Here is an 18,826-nt window from a genome sequence, read left to right on the forward strand (position 1 = left end):
GATAAATGTCAACATTTCTCATTTCAAACAGTGATATCATGGCTTTTGCCTAGCCTATGTGAAATTCTGGGCATAAAAGGATAACTAAAATGAAAAAGAGTTTTACCTCATCCCTTTGCCCACAGTTAATGTCACAAACCAAGTCTGCCTGGTTAAAAATTTTATTTTTCCTAAAGTCTCTGGGTGAAGAACTTAAGTAGAATAAAAGGGCCAAAATTTTGAGAGCATCACCTAAGCAAAGAACTTGGCTAAATTTTGCACAGCTAAAATTTCCTGAAAAGTTCTGAAAAGTGACATCATGAAGCTTTAAGAGGCAATTTTTTAAAAAAAGATTTTTAAAGATTACAATGTTTGCAATCATATCATCTTGGAAAACAATTGGGTCAACTAGTAGGAATAAGTTTTCCAAATCCATCTTTAAAAAAAGGTGGGGCAGGGGGATAGTGTTTTGCTAATCCAAGAGAGAAAAGATCCAGAGACTAATGAGCTCCTTCAGCGACTAACTGCCTGACCCTCAGCAAGTCACTTGTCTTCGGTGCTAAAATGGAGAGCCCTATCAATTACCTTCATGTGGTGGCTGTAAACAGTGACTAAGAAAGCTGGTTACAAGGCACTCTGAAAATGCTGCATGCTATACAGAGAGATTTGCTAATTGCCAGGTTGCCATCAGTCAGGATCTAAGCACTGCAAATGCATTTGGCTCTTTTTAAGCTCCCTTCTACCTCTTGGCTTTTCTGATGTCAATCACTCCTGGTGACAAAGACAAAAAGACAAGTGAGGATTCTTCTCACTTGCCTAGTCCTCTCACTCTCTTCTTCCTGATCCATAGGAAATATGCTAGAGACGTGAACTGGCCTTTGCCTTCCTTTGTTGTTTTCAAAGCAACTTTCAGAGCTCCTATGAAGGAAGAGACACTGCCTTCTCCTTTCCTTTCTTTCCCAAGTACACACAGGACATAATGAAAACCATATATTTGACTAAGATGATGGGAGAGGAAATGATTAATATGAAGGATCTGAAAAATACAGAATTCTCTTAATACTTATCAGTGATTTCCCTGTTTCCCATTCTTTTATGACATGCTCTCACTTCAGAGAAAATGGAGAATAATTGCCTTCCTCCCAAGCTAGAAATGGTTTTCCTCATTCATTGATAAACACAGATTTAGAATTTTGCTTGTCTGTGAAGGGCTGATGACAATTCATATTCTTCCTAAGCCACCAGCCATATGGTATCTCTTTTAAAGACAAGCCTGCCCCACATTGTGTTCCCAGCAATCTCTTGAAGATATTTAACAATAGCCGGGACACAAAAGCAATATAATCAATCACTCACTAAAGTACAGATTTAGTCACCATACACAGGCATTTCAGAAAAGCACCAATTTCCTATCTTTTAGCACCACCACAACTGTCCTTTCTGTATGAGAGGACTTGCCTTTTTAAAGTCAAATAGAAGCATCTTGATCTCCAACAAAATCATTCCAAAGCCAAGTAGTTTGTTAGTTTGCTAGGAAAGAATACCTTTAACTCTTACTCAACTAATCTTCTGGTTCAATCATAGCACTTTTCAAATCACAGATACTAACAACTCAGGGCATGGTTGGGGATGATAAGACAAAGGAACTAAAACCAATGAAAACATAATAATACTTACTGAGACAAGTATTTGTATATCATAAGCTCTTTATGTACAAATGAAAATGTATGTAACAATACGAGAGACCAATTTAAAAAAATTATGTTAAAAGATAACCTAAGTAATTGGTAAATGTTACATAAATGTTTTTAGTGTAAGACAGGAGGCAGCAAACTATTAGCAGAGTTAAATCCAGCTAGGTTCATCTGTTTCATAAACAGTCTTATTAGAACACAGCCAAACTGATTCATTTAGATACTCTGCAGCTGTTTTCAGCTGTTTTGGTGCTATGATGACTGTGTAGTAGCAACACACCGTATGGCTCACAAGTTTGAAAATGTCTACTATCTACACCCTTTAATGAAAAAGCATCCACCCCTAGTATAGAAGATAAAAAGGTCATTGCAGACTTGAATAGTCTGGGAAGTTTCTGGAGAAGAAGACAAGCAGCTTAAAGATAAACTATAATTGAACCAGAAGAAAAGTGAAGAGTGAACAAATATTTTTTCCTGAGTAATCATTTATCTACTATGGGCTAGAATGTCCTTAAGATAGATAAAAGGAAGAGATTTTCCCATGCTGAGAAAATCATTATTAGAGAGATGAAAATTCTCAGTGAATAGCAAAACAGATGGCCTAGAAAATAAACTGGGTTTCTTGGCTAATTCCTAATTCACACCCCAATAATACCAGACCAGAGGTTTGTCCTGGATCGTGGTGGTGGAGATGGTGGCAGTTGTGGTGTTTTCACAGCTACCTTCCTTCAAGAGAAACATACTTGCAAGTGACAAATTTCAGCAAAATGGGAAGAATGCTAAGCTAGTGGTAACAGAAAATCTGGACACAAATCTTGCCTCTGCCCCTTAGTGAGTGTATTCTCACCTGCAAAAGAGAGATAATCATAGGGGCCAAGGTCAGAATGGGAATCAGTATCGAGATGGACTCAATGTTAGTCCAGTATTTAGGACCTCAAATGATACTCAGGTTGTGGTTAGCACTTGTGAGCAAAACAAATCCCCAGGGTGGGATGGGTGATTCAATCATCACAGCCTGTGCACATCTACACCTTGAGACAGACCCAAATTAAGGGTCACACATTCTTCTGAATCATCCATCCTGCTGTGGTCCAAGCTGTTGGTCACAGGAATAAAGGTCCATTCCAGGCTACAACCTCATCACTTAAAAAGAAAGAACACATACAAATAAAAGAATTGGACACCACCCTTTTCAGTGGGGGTAACCTTGCCCCTCCTTAGGTCCTAGAGATTTATGATTCTGAACAATCACTTAACACCAGTAGGACTGATGCCTTCAAACAGAATTCCCATAAGGATACATCCAAAATAAAAAGCATAATTTAATAAGGCAATAACATGTTAAAAATCAATGTGATAACAAAATGGAACATTTTCTACTGATTTAAAGACTAATTAAAGTCCTAGTGGTTCACAAATGACCATGGCACCATTTACAACCCTGAGAAATCTCCTGGAATTGGCAGATGTTTTATCACATTCTGATGACTGATTCTGAAGAACACTGTCAATATCAAGATTGGCACTTATTTTAAGTGAAAAACACTGCAAGGGAAGCTGTCCTTACCTGCACTCATGCCCATTTTGACCTTGTTCTCAAGTGTCAAAGGCTCAATATAACTGGTTTTCCTAACCAAGAGAATCCTCGTTAATAACATGAAGGCCACGAAGCTACATGCACCACCTTCTGCACAAGTGACTATTTAGTAGAGTGTCCAGTCTTAAATTGACCTCTCCAAAGTCATTTTCAACTGGCAAAGAACATGATCTCTCATTATGAACTATCTTACCATTTAAGGAACTTATCAACAAAGGCATGTGCATTTTGCTGGTTAAGGAATTGTGCATTAAAATAAGAGTGAGATGAGAAGAGGGACTGAAAAGTAAATAGGATTAGTCCCAAACAACAAATTCCTAAATGCAAAGTTGCAAAGTTGCTTAAACTCTTCTATCAGAAAGATAGCATCCAAATTTTAAACAGTAGCTTCTGTTAACTTTAGGCACTCAGTACATGCCTGGCACCCAAGAGGATAAAGACCTATCATTCCCAAATAATTTATTTGTGATCAAGTTAATTGAGTTGTGATTTATTTGAGTATTTTATGTTTTTCTTTTTTGATATTTCTCTAATTAGGGATATTAAATTTCCAGCATATGAAAATGTTTAAATAAAGAAAAATTCTCTTTTTGACATTAAGACACACCTGCCTCGAATGTCAAAAGAAGCCAAAATATTTCGACTATTAAACAGCCTTTCTTAGAGCTAGCTTTTATATAAGTCCAGTATGGCTCCCATCTGGACCTGGGTTTATTAATTATTTGGTATCTTTCAAACACTAGAACTTCTGCCTCACGTGTTGTTCTGTTGCTTTTTTTAAAATTTTATTATGATTGATTTACAATGTTCTGTCAATTTCTGTTGTACAGCAAAGTGACCCAGTTATACATATATACGCATTCTTTTTCCATCATGATCCATTACAAGTGATTATATAGTTCCCTGTGCTATACAGCAGGATCTCATTGCCCATCCACTCCAAATACAAGAGTTTTCATCTACTAACCCCAGATTCCCACCCATCCCATTCCCCTGCCACCCTGGCAAATATAAGTCTCTTCTACATGTCCATGATCTTTTCTGTTTTGTAGATAGATCATTTGTGCCATATTTTAGACTCCACATATATATGATGTGCAGTGTCTTTCTCTTTCTGATTTACATCACTCAGTATGTCACTAGTTCCATCCATGTTGCTGCAAGTGGCATTATTTTGTCCTTTTTAATGGCTGAGTAGTATTCCATTGTATATATGTACCACATCTTCCTAATCCAATCATTCATCAATGGGCATTTAGGCTGTTTCCTTGTTCTGGCTATTGCGGATAGTGCTGCATACAGGTGCATGTATCTTTTTCAATTTTTGTCTGAATATATGCCCAGGAGTGGGACTACTGGGTCACATGCTAATTCTACATTTAGTTTTCTGCAGTATTTCTATAATGTTTTCCATAGTGTTCATACCAATTTACATTCTCACCAACAGTGTAAGAGCGTTCCCTTTTCTCCACACCCTCTCCAGCATTTATTATTTGTTGACTTGTTGATGATGGCCATTCTAACTTGTGTGAGGTGGTACCTCATTGTAGTTTTGATTTGCATTTCTCTAATAATTAGCGATGCTGAACATTTCTTCATGTGCCTGCAGGCCATCTGCATGTCTTTGGTGAAGTGTCTGTTTAGGTCTTCTGCCCATTTTTCAATTGGTTTGTTTGTTTTTTTTGTTGTTGAATTGTATGAGTTATTTATATATTTTGGAGATTAAACCATTGTCAGTTGAGTTATTTGCAAAAACTTTCTCCCATTCTGTGTGTTGTCTTTTCATTTTTAAAAATGGTTTCTTTTGCTATGCAAAAGCTTTTGAGTTTAATTAGTTCCCATTGGTTTATTTGTGTCTTTATTGTCTTTATTCTAGGAGGTGGATCAACACGTCTTCAAATAGAGAATACACGTTGTTTTGGTATAGACATAAAAGTTAATTTTCTAATTGCTCCTCCATTGGCATTTCCTTTTATCATAATTTTAAAAACTCTCTTTGTGAAATACCATGCTCCATTTATTATATGAAATCTTTTGAAATATTTTTAAATGTAATTTTAAAAAAGCTTATATAGTTTATGTGCTCAGGAGAGACTATCCTAAGTTCTGGTGATCTTTAACCATCATGGGTCCCAACTTTGACAAGGTATTTCCTTCTCAAGTGATAATATCTAAGAGATGGCACTGCATTTTTTTTCTTTCCTTTTATTTTCTCTTCCTTTCTTTCCTTTCCTTTCCTTTCCTTTTCCTTCCTTCCTTCCTCCCTCCCTCCCTTCCTTCCTTCCTTTCCTCTCTCTCTCTCTCTCTCTTTCTTTCATTTTTGGCCACCCTGTGGCATATGGAGTTCCTGGGCCAGGGAACAGATCCAAACCGTAATCACAACCTAAGCTGCAGCTGTGGCAACACTGGATCCTTAACCCACTGTGCCAGGCCAGGGGTTGAACCTGCACTCCAGCGCTCCCAAGATTCTGCCGATCCTGTTGTACAATAGCTGGAACTCCTGGCACTGCATTTTCTAAAAGAACTAAGGCTGTTCATACTTTGGGGCTCTCTCTGAAATGGTGTGTTCACAACTGGTTATAGAGTACAGCTCAGCGATGCTTGGGGGGTACCACAGGGACCTTGGCAGGGCAAAGTGTGCTGTGCTTACTGGGTGATGAATGATATCCATTCCTACTTTCCCTGGGCTCCTCTTGATCATAGAATGGAACCAACTCAGTCTTCGGTGCATTCTTCTATCTGCCCTTGGTTACAGACCCCTCATTCTGGCACTTGCAAACTTTGCATGGGTATAAGACAGGTATATTTGCTTTTAGTTATTCTTGGGCTTGGGATGTTCAGGGCTTAAGGGAACCATGCTTACCAATGAATAAACAAACATTTTTGTATCTGACCAGAGTGAAATCCATAAGCAGTCATTATATTCATCTTGGTTATTTTTGAAGGGCTGCACCAGCAGCATGAAGAAGTTCCTGGGCCAGGGACCAAACCCTCACCACAACAGCAAACTGAACCATGGCAGTAATAATGCCAGATTCTTAACCTGTTGAGCCACCAGGGAACTCCATCATTTTGGTTATTTTTAAATGTATATTTAGCTAGGGCCTTTATGTTCATTCCATATAATTTTATACAAAGAATAAAAATAAACATTAAGAGGACTGCACAATTATCTCTCAAAATATACATAAGCTAACACTGCTCAGACTAGCATGTGAGCCCCATTACATGCATATTTGATGTGATATGATCTTCGAAGATTTAGACACAGCACTGTATGTTACTTAAATTTAATAGCTATTTGATAAAACTCTATTACCTTTAGAACACAATGAGGTAGAATAACCCACAATGACGTGAATAACAACCCACCATGACGTGAATATGCACCTGTAAATAAAAGATCCAATATAATGTCAAGTTGTAGTTTTATGAAACTTTATATCCAAATTAAAAGAGGCATACCTCTTTTGTGTATACATTATACGCTGACACAAACTTTCTCTGGATAAAGAGTCATGGATTTGCAGAGCTGAGCAGAACCTTCCATATCACCCTTGGCAAGCTTCTTTTACAGTCAAGACATGTAAGGGTCACAGAAGTTAGGGTATCATCCTGGACCAATAGCTAATCAGTCAAGTCCTAGTTCTTATAATTCCTTTTCAGTGCTTGTTCTAGCATATTCACAGTGATTCCTTTTATTACTTGATTATTAATAAGAGTTAAAAGTTGTGGCTGATTATGTCTCAACTTTCTAAAAATGACACAGTTATGTTTTGCATATTTTTCACACAATGATAGCTTTTTTTTTTTTTTTAAATTTTTGTTGTTGTTGTTGTTGTTGCTATTTCTTGGGCCGCTCCCGCGGCATATGGAGGTTCCCAGGCTAGGGGTCCAATTGGAGCTGTAGCCACCGGCCTACACCAGAGCCACAGCAACGCGGGATCCAAGCCGCGTCTGCAACCTACACCACAGTTCACGGCAACGCCGGATCCTTAACCCACTGAGCAAGGGCAGGGACCGAACCCGCAACCTCATGGTTCCTAGTCGGATTCGTTAACCACTGCGCCACGACGGGAACTCCAATGATAGCTTTTTAAATATTATTTAGGAAAGTCTCCAATCACTTAGAAATTTATTTACTTAAACTGCCTTATTTTTGTCAAATATTATTATTTGGCTATACTACATTTACTATCTATATTATATTTATACTTAGGCAATACAGATGTTGCCTATCTTACATTTATATTTGCCTACTTTATATTTTGAGGATATAGGTAATTACTAATAATTCAGTGGCACCAATTTTAATATTTATTGTGTTATAAGTATGATCACTTTCCTTGGGCGACAGCAAAGAAAGAAACTGGAGGTTTAGACTCTTAACTGGAAAATACCTAAACCCCACCGTAGGAAAGGTTTGAACCCAAAAGAAGTGGAGGACAGCATGGTTCAGATGCCTCTTTTCCATTGGTCAGAGAGGCAGTGACCTTCAGCGGGAAATGGAAATCAAAGTGAGACTGTGCTCCAACAAGAATCTCCACATCTTAACAAGTATCAACTAAGGCAAGTTTCCATCATTTACATTTTTTGGATATCCATATTTCAACAGCATTTACATTTAATTTACTTAATCCCCAAGTCAAATATTATACAGTATTTTCCACCACTTTCTATGAGGCTGTTTTCTTATCCTTAGAAAAGGGCAAGAAAAGGGAGGAATGTTTCATCTCTACCTTTAAAAACAATCAGCTCTACTTTGGATACAAAAAAAAAAGAGTAAGAGCATCATTTAGACAAGACAAGGTAACATTAATTTCTCTTGTAGTTCCCTCTCAAAATTTCTCCAAATATTTCTCCACACTGAATGTCAGTCAAATATCTATGATTCTATTGCTACACAGCAGAACTTTTTTGCTAAGAGTTTCATCATTTTTGGCAACAAATTCTGCCAAGGACAGAAAACAAAAAGGCTACTATTTTTATGGCTATTACAAATGAAAAAAATTTAAATATGCCCTAATGGTAGAGTTATTAACATGCCAGTATAGCTATAAAAGGCAACACTGTTAAATATGAACTGATACTACAGTCCCTGGTAATTAAGTACTTTTAAGTTCAATAATTCAATTATTAAGTTTAATAAGTAGTATAGCTATATTTTCTGTTGCATTTCTATGTCACATGTTTTCTCTCATTAGCAATAAGATTTCTCATCATGTATCAGAGATTCTCAAACAAAAATCCTCAAGAATGAGGAGGCCACAGAAGAATGTTGTAAATTCCTTCACTCTGAGATTCCCATGTTGCCTTCGACATTCTACCTAGGAGCTTTACTCTCTGTGTTTTTTTTTCTCTGATAGATTTTAGCTCTGCCCTTCATTCTCCAGCATGACTTTTCCCCTATCAATTTACTTTCCATATCTATTTATCTCTTATTCCAACACACCCACACTACTTGTGTAGCACCCATCTGTCCTCTGAAAACTCTATTGAATTATACATAAAAGCTTTTAACTTTTTAAAAATTATATAAATCATATTGATTTAGAGAAAATAGTAATCCACAAGCACTCTTTTTCTGGTGGAGTCCATTTTTTTTCCTAAACATGACTCTAGTAGCAACCAACCCTTCATGGATTTTTGCTAATTTCTCCTACCAGCATCCAGATTCTACTCAGGTTGTGCAAGATAGAGATGCTATCCATGAGAAAAAAATTTTTTTTTGCACAAGTGACTCCTCATGAGTGGCACAACAGTAATTTCCATACAAATAACAACTGAAGGATACCACAACTAGCTTTAAGCATCCTGGAAAGCATTACTCTGTGTTTGTTTTTAGTGCAATAGTTACTGAATTTTTCTTCCAGAGCAATTCCAGCCCTAGAAGAGCCATATATTTATGACCCGATAAGACAAAAATGACTTGCAAAATGTGAAGTCAGAATATGTGGAAAGGAGAAAGGGTGACACAATAAATAAATACCTCCACAGCAAACAAGGAAAAGCACAGGAGGGAAATCTACATGTCGGAGAGAATTGTCCCATCCCTGCACAGCAAGCTGGCAACTGTTTCAGCACACAGGTGAGGGAGCTCTTCCAAGAGGTGAAGCTGGACCTGGGGTGTGTTGCCATGGAAGTGAGGGGCTCAATTTTTTCAGCTCCCATGTACCCTCTTCAGCACTTCTGGCAATAGTGACAGCTTCTTTCCTTTATTCAGAAACTGCTCTGGAAACGGCCCTGCCTCTTTCTCAGTGCACTGAAAGACTGCATTGTTGAGGCCACATTGCAACCAAATTACACAAGAGGGAGATTTTTCATTTCCATTACTAAAATTAGACTCTTGTATGTGTGCTAGCACAATAGAAATAGAAACACTTGCTGAAGGGGGCTCATTCAGTAATGATCCAAGTTACCAGTGCCTTGCAAACACATCTGCTGAACCCAAAGCACAAGGTAGGCAGTTCACCTACACGGATCACCTACACTGATTCTGGAAACTTGCTCTAAAACGTTGGTATGGAGGTGGGTGGTTTGTTTTGGAGAGGGTCTCTGGGGCACAGGGAACACATAGTGCTTTCCAAGCAGATGTTGGTGCCAGAGCATTAGATAAAAAGGAACAGATTTCCTGGTGGGTCTTGTAACCAATGTACTTAATTGGCTTTGAACTTGCAACAAACTGCTTGTTTCTTGTCTCTCTCTGTGATGCAAAATCCAAACTCAACACAAGATAGGTGAGGATAGCTTTAAAAAATAATAGTCTTCACATTATGGTTGTGTCTGAAAAGTAACTGATGTCTTCAAAGGGTGTTGTTATGTATAATAAAATCATCGGATAGATATTCTTGCTCATCTCCTTAATGTTCTCCATGTACAGACTGCATTGCCGACACAGCACATACATTGGCTAGGTCTGTATTAAAAATCTTTGTGACCATTAAGAAAAGGACATTGAGTGAGTAGAGAAATCTAAGTGAGGTTTTTGAATTTAGGCTAAAACATCCAATTTCATGGGTATATGTATGCTTTGGAAGCTACTACTAGAACTGTTTTCCCCACCCACCTACCTCCAAAGCACTCTGAATAGAAAGACCCTCTCTGGACTACATTCTGTTAAGTATGAATTTTTTGTTGTTGTTGTTTTTGCCTCTTTGTGTTTTCAGGGCTGCACTTGTGGCATATGAAGGTTCCCAGGCTAGGGGTTGAATCAGAGCTGTAGCCGCCAGCCACAGCCATAGCCACAACAACGCAGGATCTGAGCCACGTCTGCGATCTATGCCACAGCTCACGGCAATGCCGGATCCTTAACCCACTGAGCAAGGCCAGGGATCAAACCAGCAACCTCATGGTTCCTAGTCAGATTTGTTTCCGCTGTGCCACGACAGGAACTCCTAAGTATGGATTTTTCATGCAAATATGGGTCTGTGTGTTTGTCCAATAAACTTTATGATTCTGGAGTATTTGGAAAATAATGTCATGGAGGAGAAAATTCTGTAAAATGCATTTTCCTTTATTTATGATGAATACTGCAGCTTGAATAAAAAACATTTCCCTCGAAGCAGGAATAGAATAAACGTCCAACAATCTTAGCCAGCTAAGCAGATCCAATGTTAACTTTTAAATTAAAAAAAAAAAAAGAATCCGACAATAAGATCAAAATTGATTTAGCAGCCTAATTACAAGGAATTATGTTAATGGTATGAAATGATTAAAGGAGGCACTGTGTATACACTAGGAAAACACTGAATAGACTTGCATCTTGGCCTGAGTCTGCCATAATTAGCTGTTTGGCCAGGTCTATACTCCTGAACTCTGTGAACCTTATATGTCTTTTCTAAAAGGGCAAGGTGGCTGGGGGAGAGTTGTCCAATATGATATATAAGGTTCTAATTAGGCTTGAAAATGTATGACTATTTATCCAGAGGAAGCTTGTGTTGATGTGTAAATGTATACATGAAATAGAAGTTCCCGTCATGGCTCAACTGAAACGAACCTGACTAGCATCCATGAGGATGCAGGTTCAATCCCTGGCCTCACTCAGTAGGTTAAGGATCTGGCATTGCCATGAGCTGTGGTATAGGTTGCAGACATGGCTCAGATCTCACATGGCTGTGGCTGTGGCTGTGGTGTAGGCCAGCAGCTACAGCTCCGATTCAACCCCTAGCCTAGAACTTCCATATGCCACAAGCTCAGCCCTAAAAAGACAAAAAAAAAAAAACAAAAAAACAAACAAAAAAAACAAAACACAACAAAACAAAACAAAAACAGTATACATGAAATAAGTATGTTCCTTTTAAATTTGATATAACATTGCTTACAACTACAATTTATACCATCTTGGGTCTCTTATTTGTAAAGTGCCTACTTATGACATTGTGGGTGACTCTACCTCATTGGATTTAAAAGTGAACACAATTTCACAGATAGCAGCTACAATTAAGTAACATAATCTTCATTCAGGGTTCATATCATATTAAATATGTACACAGTGGAGCTGACAGGCCAGTCTGAGCACTTTTAACACTGTATGTATTGTGAAAGGGTAGATGCAATTGTTTCAGATATTTTTAAGATGTAACCTGCAAAAAAATGTTCATATTAGTTTAAGTGTTCAAGGAAGAATATCCAAGGTCCAACTGATCTTTAATGATCATTTATGCTAACTTTTTTTTTCCTTTCTTTTTTGGTCACCCTACAGTAGATAGAGTTCCTGGGCCAGGGATGAGATGCCAGCCAAGCCACAGCTGTGACCTAAACTGCAACTATAGCAATGCTGGATTCTTTAACCCACAGTATGGGGCCTGGGATTGAATCTCTGTCCTTGCACTGTAGAGATGCTGCTACTCCTGTTGCACCCCAGTGGGAACTCCTAAAAGCATTTTCTTTCTCCCTTTTTTTTTTTGCTTTTTTAGGGCCGCACCTACAGCATATGGAAGTTCCCAGGCTAGGGACTAAATCAGAGTTACAGCTACCAGACTACACCAAAGCCACAGCAATGTCAGATCTGAGGTGTATCTGCAAACTACACCACAGCTCACAGCAATGCCAGATCCCCAATCCACTGAGAAAGGCCAGGGATCGAACCCACATCCTCATGGATCCTAGTCAGGTTTTTTACTACTGTGCCGCAATGGAAATTACCAAAAAAAGCATTTTCAAGGTGTATCCATATTGTTGCATATGGCAGGATTTCCTTCTTTTTTTAAGGCTGAATAATGATCCATTGTGTGTTTACACTACATTTTAATTATATATTCATCTGTTGTTGGATATTCAGAGTTGCTTCCATATCTTGGCTATTGTTAATAGGTTGCAATAGACAGACATAGGAGTGCTAATATCTCTTTGAGATCCTGATTTCAATTTTTTTCAATGAATATCTAGAAGTGGGATTACTGAATCAAATTATAATATTATGCCAAAAGAAATAAGCCAGTCACAAAAGACAAATATCACATAAGTCCACTTACATGAGGTGTCTAACACAAACACACAGGGGCAAAGAATAGAATAGTGGTTGCCAGGATCTTGAGGGAAGGGGAGATAGGGATTGCTAACCATCATGTGTAAACTTTTGGTTATACAAGATGAATACGTTCTGAATATATAAAGTGCAACTCCTGTCTATAGGTAACAATACTGTATCATACACTTAAAATACAGATGGCTAACAGGCACATGAAAAGATGCTCAACAACACTAATTCTTAGAGAAATGCAAATCAAAACTACGATGAGGTATCACTGCACACCTGTCAGAATGGCCATCATCAAAAAGTTTGCAAGTAATAAATGCCGGAGAGGGTGTGGAGAAAAAGGAAACCTTTTACGTTCTCTGTGGGAATATAAATTGGTGTAGCCAGTATGGTAAACAGTATGGAGTTTACTTAAAAAACTAAAAATAGAGCAATCTCACTCCTGGGCATATATCCTGAGAAAACTATAATGCAAAAAGATACAGGCACCCTAGTGTTCATAGTAGCACTATTTACAATAGCTAAGACATGGAAGCAACATAAGTGTCCATCGACAGATGAAAGGATAAGTATGATATGTGATATGTATGTGTGTATATGTATACACAGACACACACACACACACACACACGCACACACATAGGAATATTACTTAGCCATAAAAAAGAATGCCGTTTGCAGCAACATGGATGGACCTAGAGATTACCATGCTGAGTGAAGTCAGACAAAGACAAATATATGATACCACTTACATGTGGAATCTAAAAAAAACAAAAGATACAAATGAACCTATTTATAAAACAGAAAGAGACTCACAGACTTAGAAAACAAATTTATGGTTACCAAAAAAGAAAGGGGGGGGGGTTAAATTAGGAGTTTGAGATTAACATACACATGCTACTACAGGTAAAATAGATAACCAACAAAGACCTATTACATAGTACAGGGAACTATATTCAGTATCTTGTAATAACCTATAATGGAAAAGAATTTGAGAAAAGACTATATATATATATGTGTGTGTGTGTGTGTGTGTGTGTGTGTAACTGAATCACTCTGCTGTATACCTGATTCTAACAGAACATCATAAATCAACTATACTCTTAACAACAACAACAGAATCTGTTACAAAGGTAGAGCTCAAACTCTTCACCACTGGATAGACCCAAACTCAACCTTCACTGCATTTTTCTATCTATTCTTGAATTTAAAAAACCCTTTGTTCTGGGACTTGCTAACTTTGCATGGGTATAAGACTGGACACAAGCTTTAATTACACTTAGGCCTACATAATGTAAGTGCTGGGAGGGACCTTGTTATTTACATATCAAGAAATGGAAGGCTTAGCTTTAAACCAGAGGGAAACCCACAAGCATTTATGACACTCATCCTCTTTCTTTCTTTCTTTGTGTTTTTAGGGCCACACTCATGGCACATGGAGGTTCCCAGGCTAGGGGTTGAATCTGAGCTATAGCTGCCAGCCTATGCCACAGCCACAGCAACACCAGATCCGAGCTGTGTCTGTGACCTACACCACAGCTCATGGCAATGCCAGATCCTTAACCCGCTGAGCAAGGCCAGGGATAGAACCCACAACCTCATGGTTCCTAGTCAGACATTTCTGCTGTGCCACAATGGAAACTCCTAATTATTTTAAATATGTATTTCTAGGGCAAAGTTGTGACTTTCTGTTCATTATATACAATTTTATATATGGAAGTAAGCATTAAGAAGATTTTTTTGTCTAGAAAAAATAATTAACCTAAATATTAAACTAACAGCAAGGAACATTATTACAGCCACAAAAGATATGTGATATCCTTGGAATTCCAACTGACAACTATATTCTTATTCCTTTTTATCCAAAGATGAGTGGATATATTTCTATAAACTTGGGAGTAAAAAAATAATACCTTCTAATCAAGGAACAGTGAACAAGCTCTTACAATTGAAAATCAAGTGTTCAGATATTAAGACTAATTTATTCAGGGATGTCAGCTTGTCGCATTGAACTGACCTTGCAAATCAGCTGACATCATGCAGTCAGAAAGAGTTTCTGCAGGGAAATCTCACGATTATTTGTTTCAGTACCAATAAACATCTAAGAATGAGTTACACACCCCTTTGGGTTATTCAGCCCAAGTCTAAGATTTTCATGAGGATTCACTATACCTGATTCCCACTATTCTGAGGTTCATTTACTGGTTTTCATTCTCAGATCTCATATGCTGTCCATGTTCATTTCAGTTTCTTATACAAGTGGCTGCATGGCTATCTGAGCTATAAATTAAGGCAATGCTCTCAAATATAGAAATGTAACAGAAATAAATGTTTTTGAACTGGCATAGCTCTCATGTTTGTTGCATATGTCCAATAACATATTTCAAACAATAGATTTCCTTTGCATTAAAGTGCTTTGGACACATAAGTTAATTCTAAAACATTGTTTTTCCATATTAACATCAAATGAAATCAATGGACTGCATCTTTTTTCTTTCTGAATAGTACATATGATAATGGTGCAACTCTCATCAAAAACATCTTTAATTCAATAAAATGTGATCTTCCTTAGCCATGTCTTGTGGAGAAAAACAACGACACCACTCTTCTTTGATTAAAAAAATAGCAATGCACTTAAAATCATATGAATTTGTCAAAAATACTTTGGGAAGTTGTTCAACCTCTTCTACTCTTAACTCTGCAAGTACTACATATTTAAATACTCACACATGTGTCAAGTATAGATGAGGACTCTTCTGATTTCTCTTCAAGACTGCTAACACTCAATTTTGCAGATTTTTAAAAACAATCTCATAATTATTTTCCCATTTATTGCACCTCTTTTTCAATAAGACAGCACACATGCATGCATCCGATATTTAGTGTGAGTTTCAATTCCTACTCAGGGGACAACTAAGACACATGTGTCTTTCTGTCCTCTTTCTTATCACTTACATTCCCATTGCCTCAGAGATAGTATAACCATATATAAAATAAGCTAACTAGTTTTTAGCCTAGTTTTCTTGGAACAGAGAAGTTAGATGGTTTCAGTCAGGAGTATTATCACAGTCACACTGTGACTCCAATGTAAAAGGAAAAAATGGCAAAGAAATTTAAAAAATGAGAAGTGTAGAAGAACACAGATGGAACTCTACCGGTAGTACTTTATTTCATAGCACAAATAGGCCTTCCTGTCACCATCAGTATTGACATATGTACAGTCTGAGAAGGGAGAGAAATAGATACACCTTCATTTAATCTCATAATTTCTAGCTGGATGGTTGGCCAGTGGAAGAAAGAGAGCGGCATTCTTACATGCATTACATGATAGCTCAAATCATCATTGATGAGCAAAACTAGTTTAAAATAGGATTAAAAAGACCTAAAACGTCTTTCTGAAGCCTCTGCATTATGTCTTTGTATTAATGTTTCTATATCTTCTCCTGAATTATAAACAGTCTTTGTCTTTACATTGAAGCTGCTGTTTGAGGTTTAATTTTCTCTTAGTCACTTAGGAAATAGAAATAATTGCCAGAATGTGGAAAGAATACTAGTGATTAAATGCTTTTATGAAATATTAAAATACAGTACTGTTTACCTGTCTGGCAAAGAAGCCAGTCTAGATCAGTAGATTTGTTCAACTCCTCAACAAAACATTTCCCAGGAGCCAATACCTCAACCAACACCATTCTCACCAAGATGGCAGCCCACGGAAAAAGTTTTTTGAGTAAGATAGATGGCAAGGCATTAAATCCCATAAAAAGTGCCATTTTACATTCATCAGGGAAAAGAAAGTAAGCCCTAAAGTAAAAACTGTCAATTACTGTCATTGCTTTGTTGCACTGAAAGAGCGCAATTATATCACAAAGAATTTTTTAAAGTACTAATTTAATTAAAATAGGAAACCTTCCAACTACCTACAGCTTTCCCTAGCTCATAAATTAGCACATTTTCCATTTATATGAGCCCCTTCCCTATATTCACCAACAACATGCATGACAGATATGAGCAGCACCATCAAAGCACTTGCTACTTCTCTTCATTTTCTCTTTCTTCTTCATTTCAAAATGATTTTACATTCTTATTTTAGACATCGGTACCCTTTAGTATCACACATAAGAACCTGGACAATATGATGGTCATTATGGAAAGTAATCACACTCTACAGTGATGGATGGCTAGTGACAAGATGATTTCTATCATCTAAAGGAGAAAATGTAATTGAGACTTTAAATTCCAAATAAAATTCTACAACTCAAATGACACTGACTAGCTATGAGCTTCTGGAAGTCACCCACCTGGGGCAGCATGCGATTTTCTTCCTCCAGCTGTCTGACTCTTGCCTCCAGCTGCCTAACATAGGACAAGGTTGATTCTAAAATTGAAAAGAAAGAACTCACATTATACATACAGGTCTTGTTTGGTACACTGTCAGGATATTTCTGGCTTGATTTATTCAAATCAGGTAGTGACTATTTAGTCTGTTATTTAGAAATAAAAATTTCTCCCCAGAAAAACAATAACAGAAGCCATTAAAACTATAAGCAGTTTGAACAGGGTTAAGAGAAAATTTATAGGCAGTGAGTTTGTAGGTGTTTACACACCATGCAGCCGTCAGAACATTAGACACCTTGAAGACAGTTATTCCCTCTTTTCTACTTATTTTGCACATGAGCTTTCCCACACATAAGACTTTTTGTAATATTCATCATAACCAATATAAATTACATGGTTATTTAAAAAATAGAAAATAAATAAGTATTTCAAAAACCCAGCTCCTTTCATTTTCCCAATAAATATTTCAAGTCTTAAGAGCAACATTTTGTTCTTCTCACAAATCTATAAATACTATAATTATATCTAGAGAATAGCTACAAAAGGGCTAAATAATAAGAGGCTAAATTTTAACTTTGATTTTGGCTGAGCATGACAGAGACCCAAGTTCTTCCCAAATATTTTGGTAAATCAGGGGCAAATTTGCAATTCACTGTTTTCATTTATTCGCCAGCTTAGGTGTGTGCAGAAAGCATCAGCATCATGTGTAGAGTCTGTTTTATAGTGAAACTTTTAAGTTTTACAGGTTTACATGATGAAACTTTCACATGTGGAGCAAAGTGGAATTTCCTTTTGAGGAACTATCTGAAAGTCACTCTTCACTAAATGTACTCAAGTGCATAGCATCTTACTGCAACATAGCTGCAATTCATTCATTACCCAAGAGCAAACATATTTCAGGTAAAATGTCCATGACCAAAGATTCCCTCCAGAGCATATCTCCACAGTTAATATTAAAGCAACAGATCCCCCTCAGCATATGTTCTTCAGCTTCAAAAACACAAAAGATCTTGGTAATGCACGTAAGAAGTAACTATTTGGAGTCTCTTTCAATCTGCAGTTAGGATGGATATGTATGCAAATTAATAGCTTGATCTGAAATTCATCACAGAAACTCTGTAATTCTTATATGGAAATGGGTTGGATGAACCCAGTTCCATTTTGTGGCCTTCAAAGCAACAAAATAACATTTTATTTTCTTAAAATACATAAGAATCATCAGTCCTTAATTCATAAATATAACAACTAAGCTTATCCCTGACTGGTTTATAGCATGTCTGTTTGCACAAATGTTTGCAAGTCCCCATCGCTAACATTAATATAACCATCCATTGTTCTCACACTGATGGAGATGACTTGCCTTGAATATTCCTCAAGGTAGAAACACAAGGGATAGGATACTGAAGACACGTGCTAGAACTATGCTCTCATTTTCTGAGCTCAATGAAATGTTAAATGTTGCTTTAAAACAGACTCTTCCAAAGGGAGGGAAAAGTATCTAGCATAAATGAATAACAAACCTATTGATTTCATGAATCTGCTTTACTCTAGCAAATGAATAAGTGATTTGCTGATCACCAAAATGTGAATGTAGATTGCCTGATTTACAGTTTTGCAGGCTCCCTTTCTACTTTAAAAAAACAACCACTTGATAAGGGCCATTCAGGTGAAAAGTCACTCAGAAATAGTCTATTTATTTATTTTTTAATTAATTTATTTTTTTTTTGTCTTTTTGCCATTTCT

The 18,826-nt window shown here is 37.1% G+C and overlaps 1 protein-coding gene across 6 annotated transcripts in view; it reads right to left on the minus strand.

Moving 5' to 3' along the window:
* CCDC85A (coiled-coil domain containing 85A) overlaps window positions 1-18,826 on the minus strand; it is a 207,924-nt gene that overhangs the window by 26,763 nt on the left and 162,335 nt on the right. For 5 of the 6 annotated variants that reach the window (XM_047782040.1, XM_047782039.1, XM_047782037.1 and 2 more), the window contains exon 3: window positions 17,047-17,123. The exons of the other annotated variant lie outside the window; for it this stretch is intronic. In XM_047782040.1, coding sequence (XP_047637996.1) covers window positions 17,047-17,123 — 77 coding nt within the window. The remainder of the gene's footprint in view (window positions 1-17,046; window positions 17,124-18,826) is intronic. 6 annotated transcript variants of the gene reach the window in all.

Source organism: Phacochoerus africanus, chromosome 5 (assembly GCF_016906955.1).
Source record: "Phacochoerus africanus isolate WHEZ1 chromosome 5, ROS_Pafr_v1, whole genome shotgun sequence".
NCBI classification, from domain to species: Eukaryota; Metazoa; Chordata; class Mammalia; order Artiodactyla; family Suidae; genus Phacochoerus; species Phacochoerus africanus.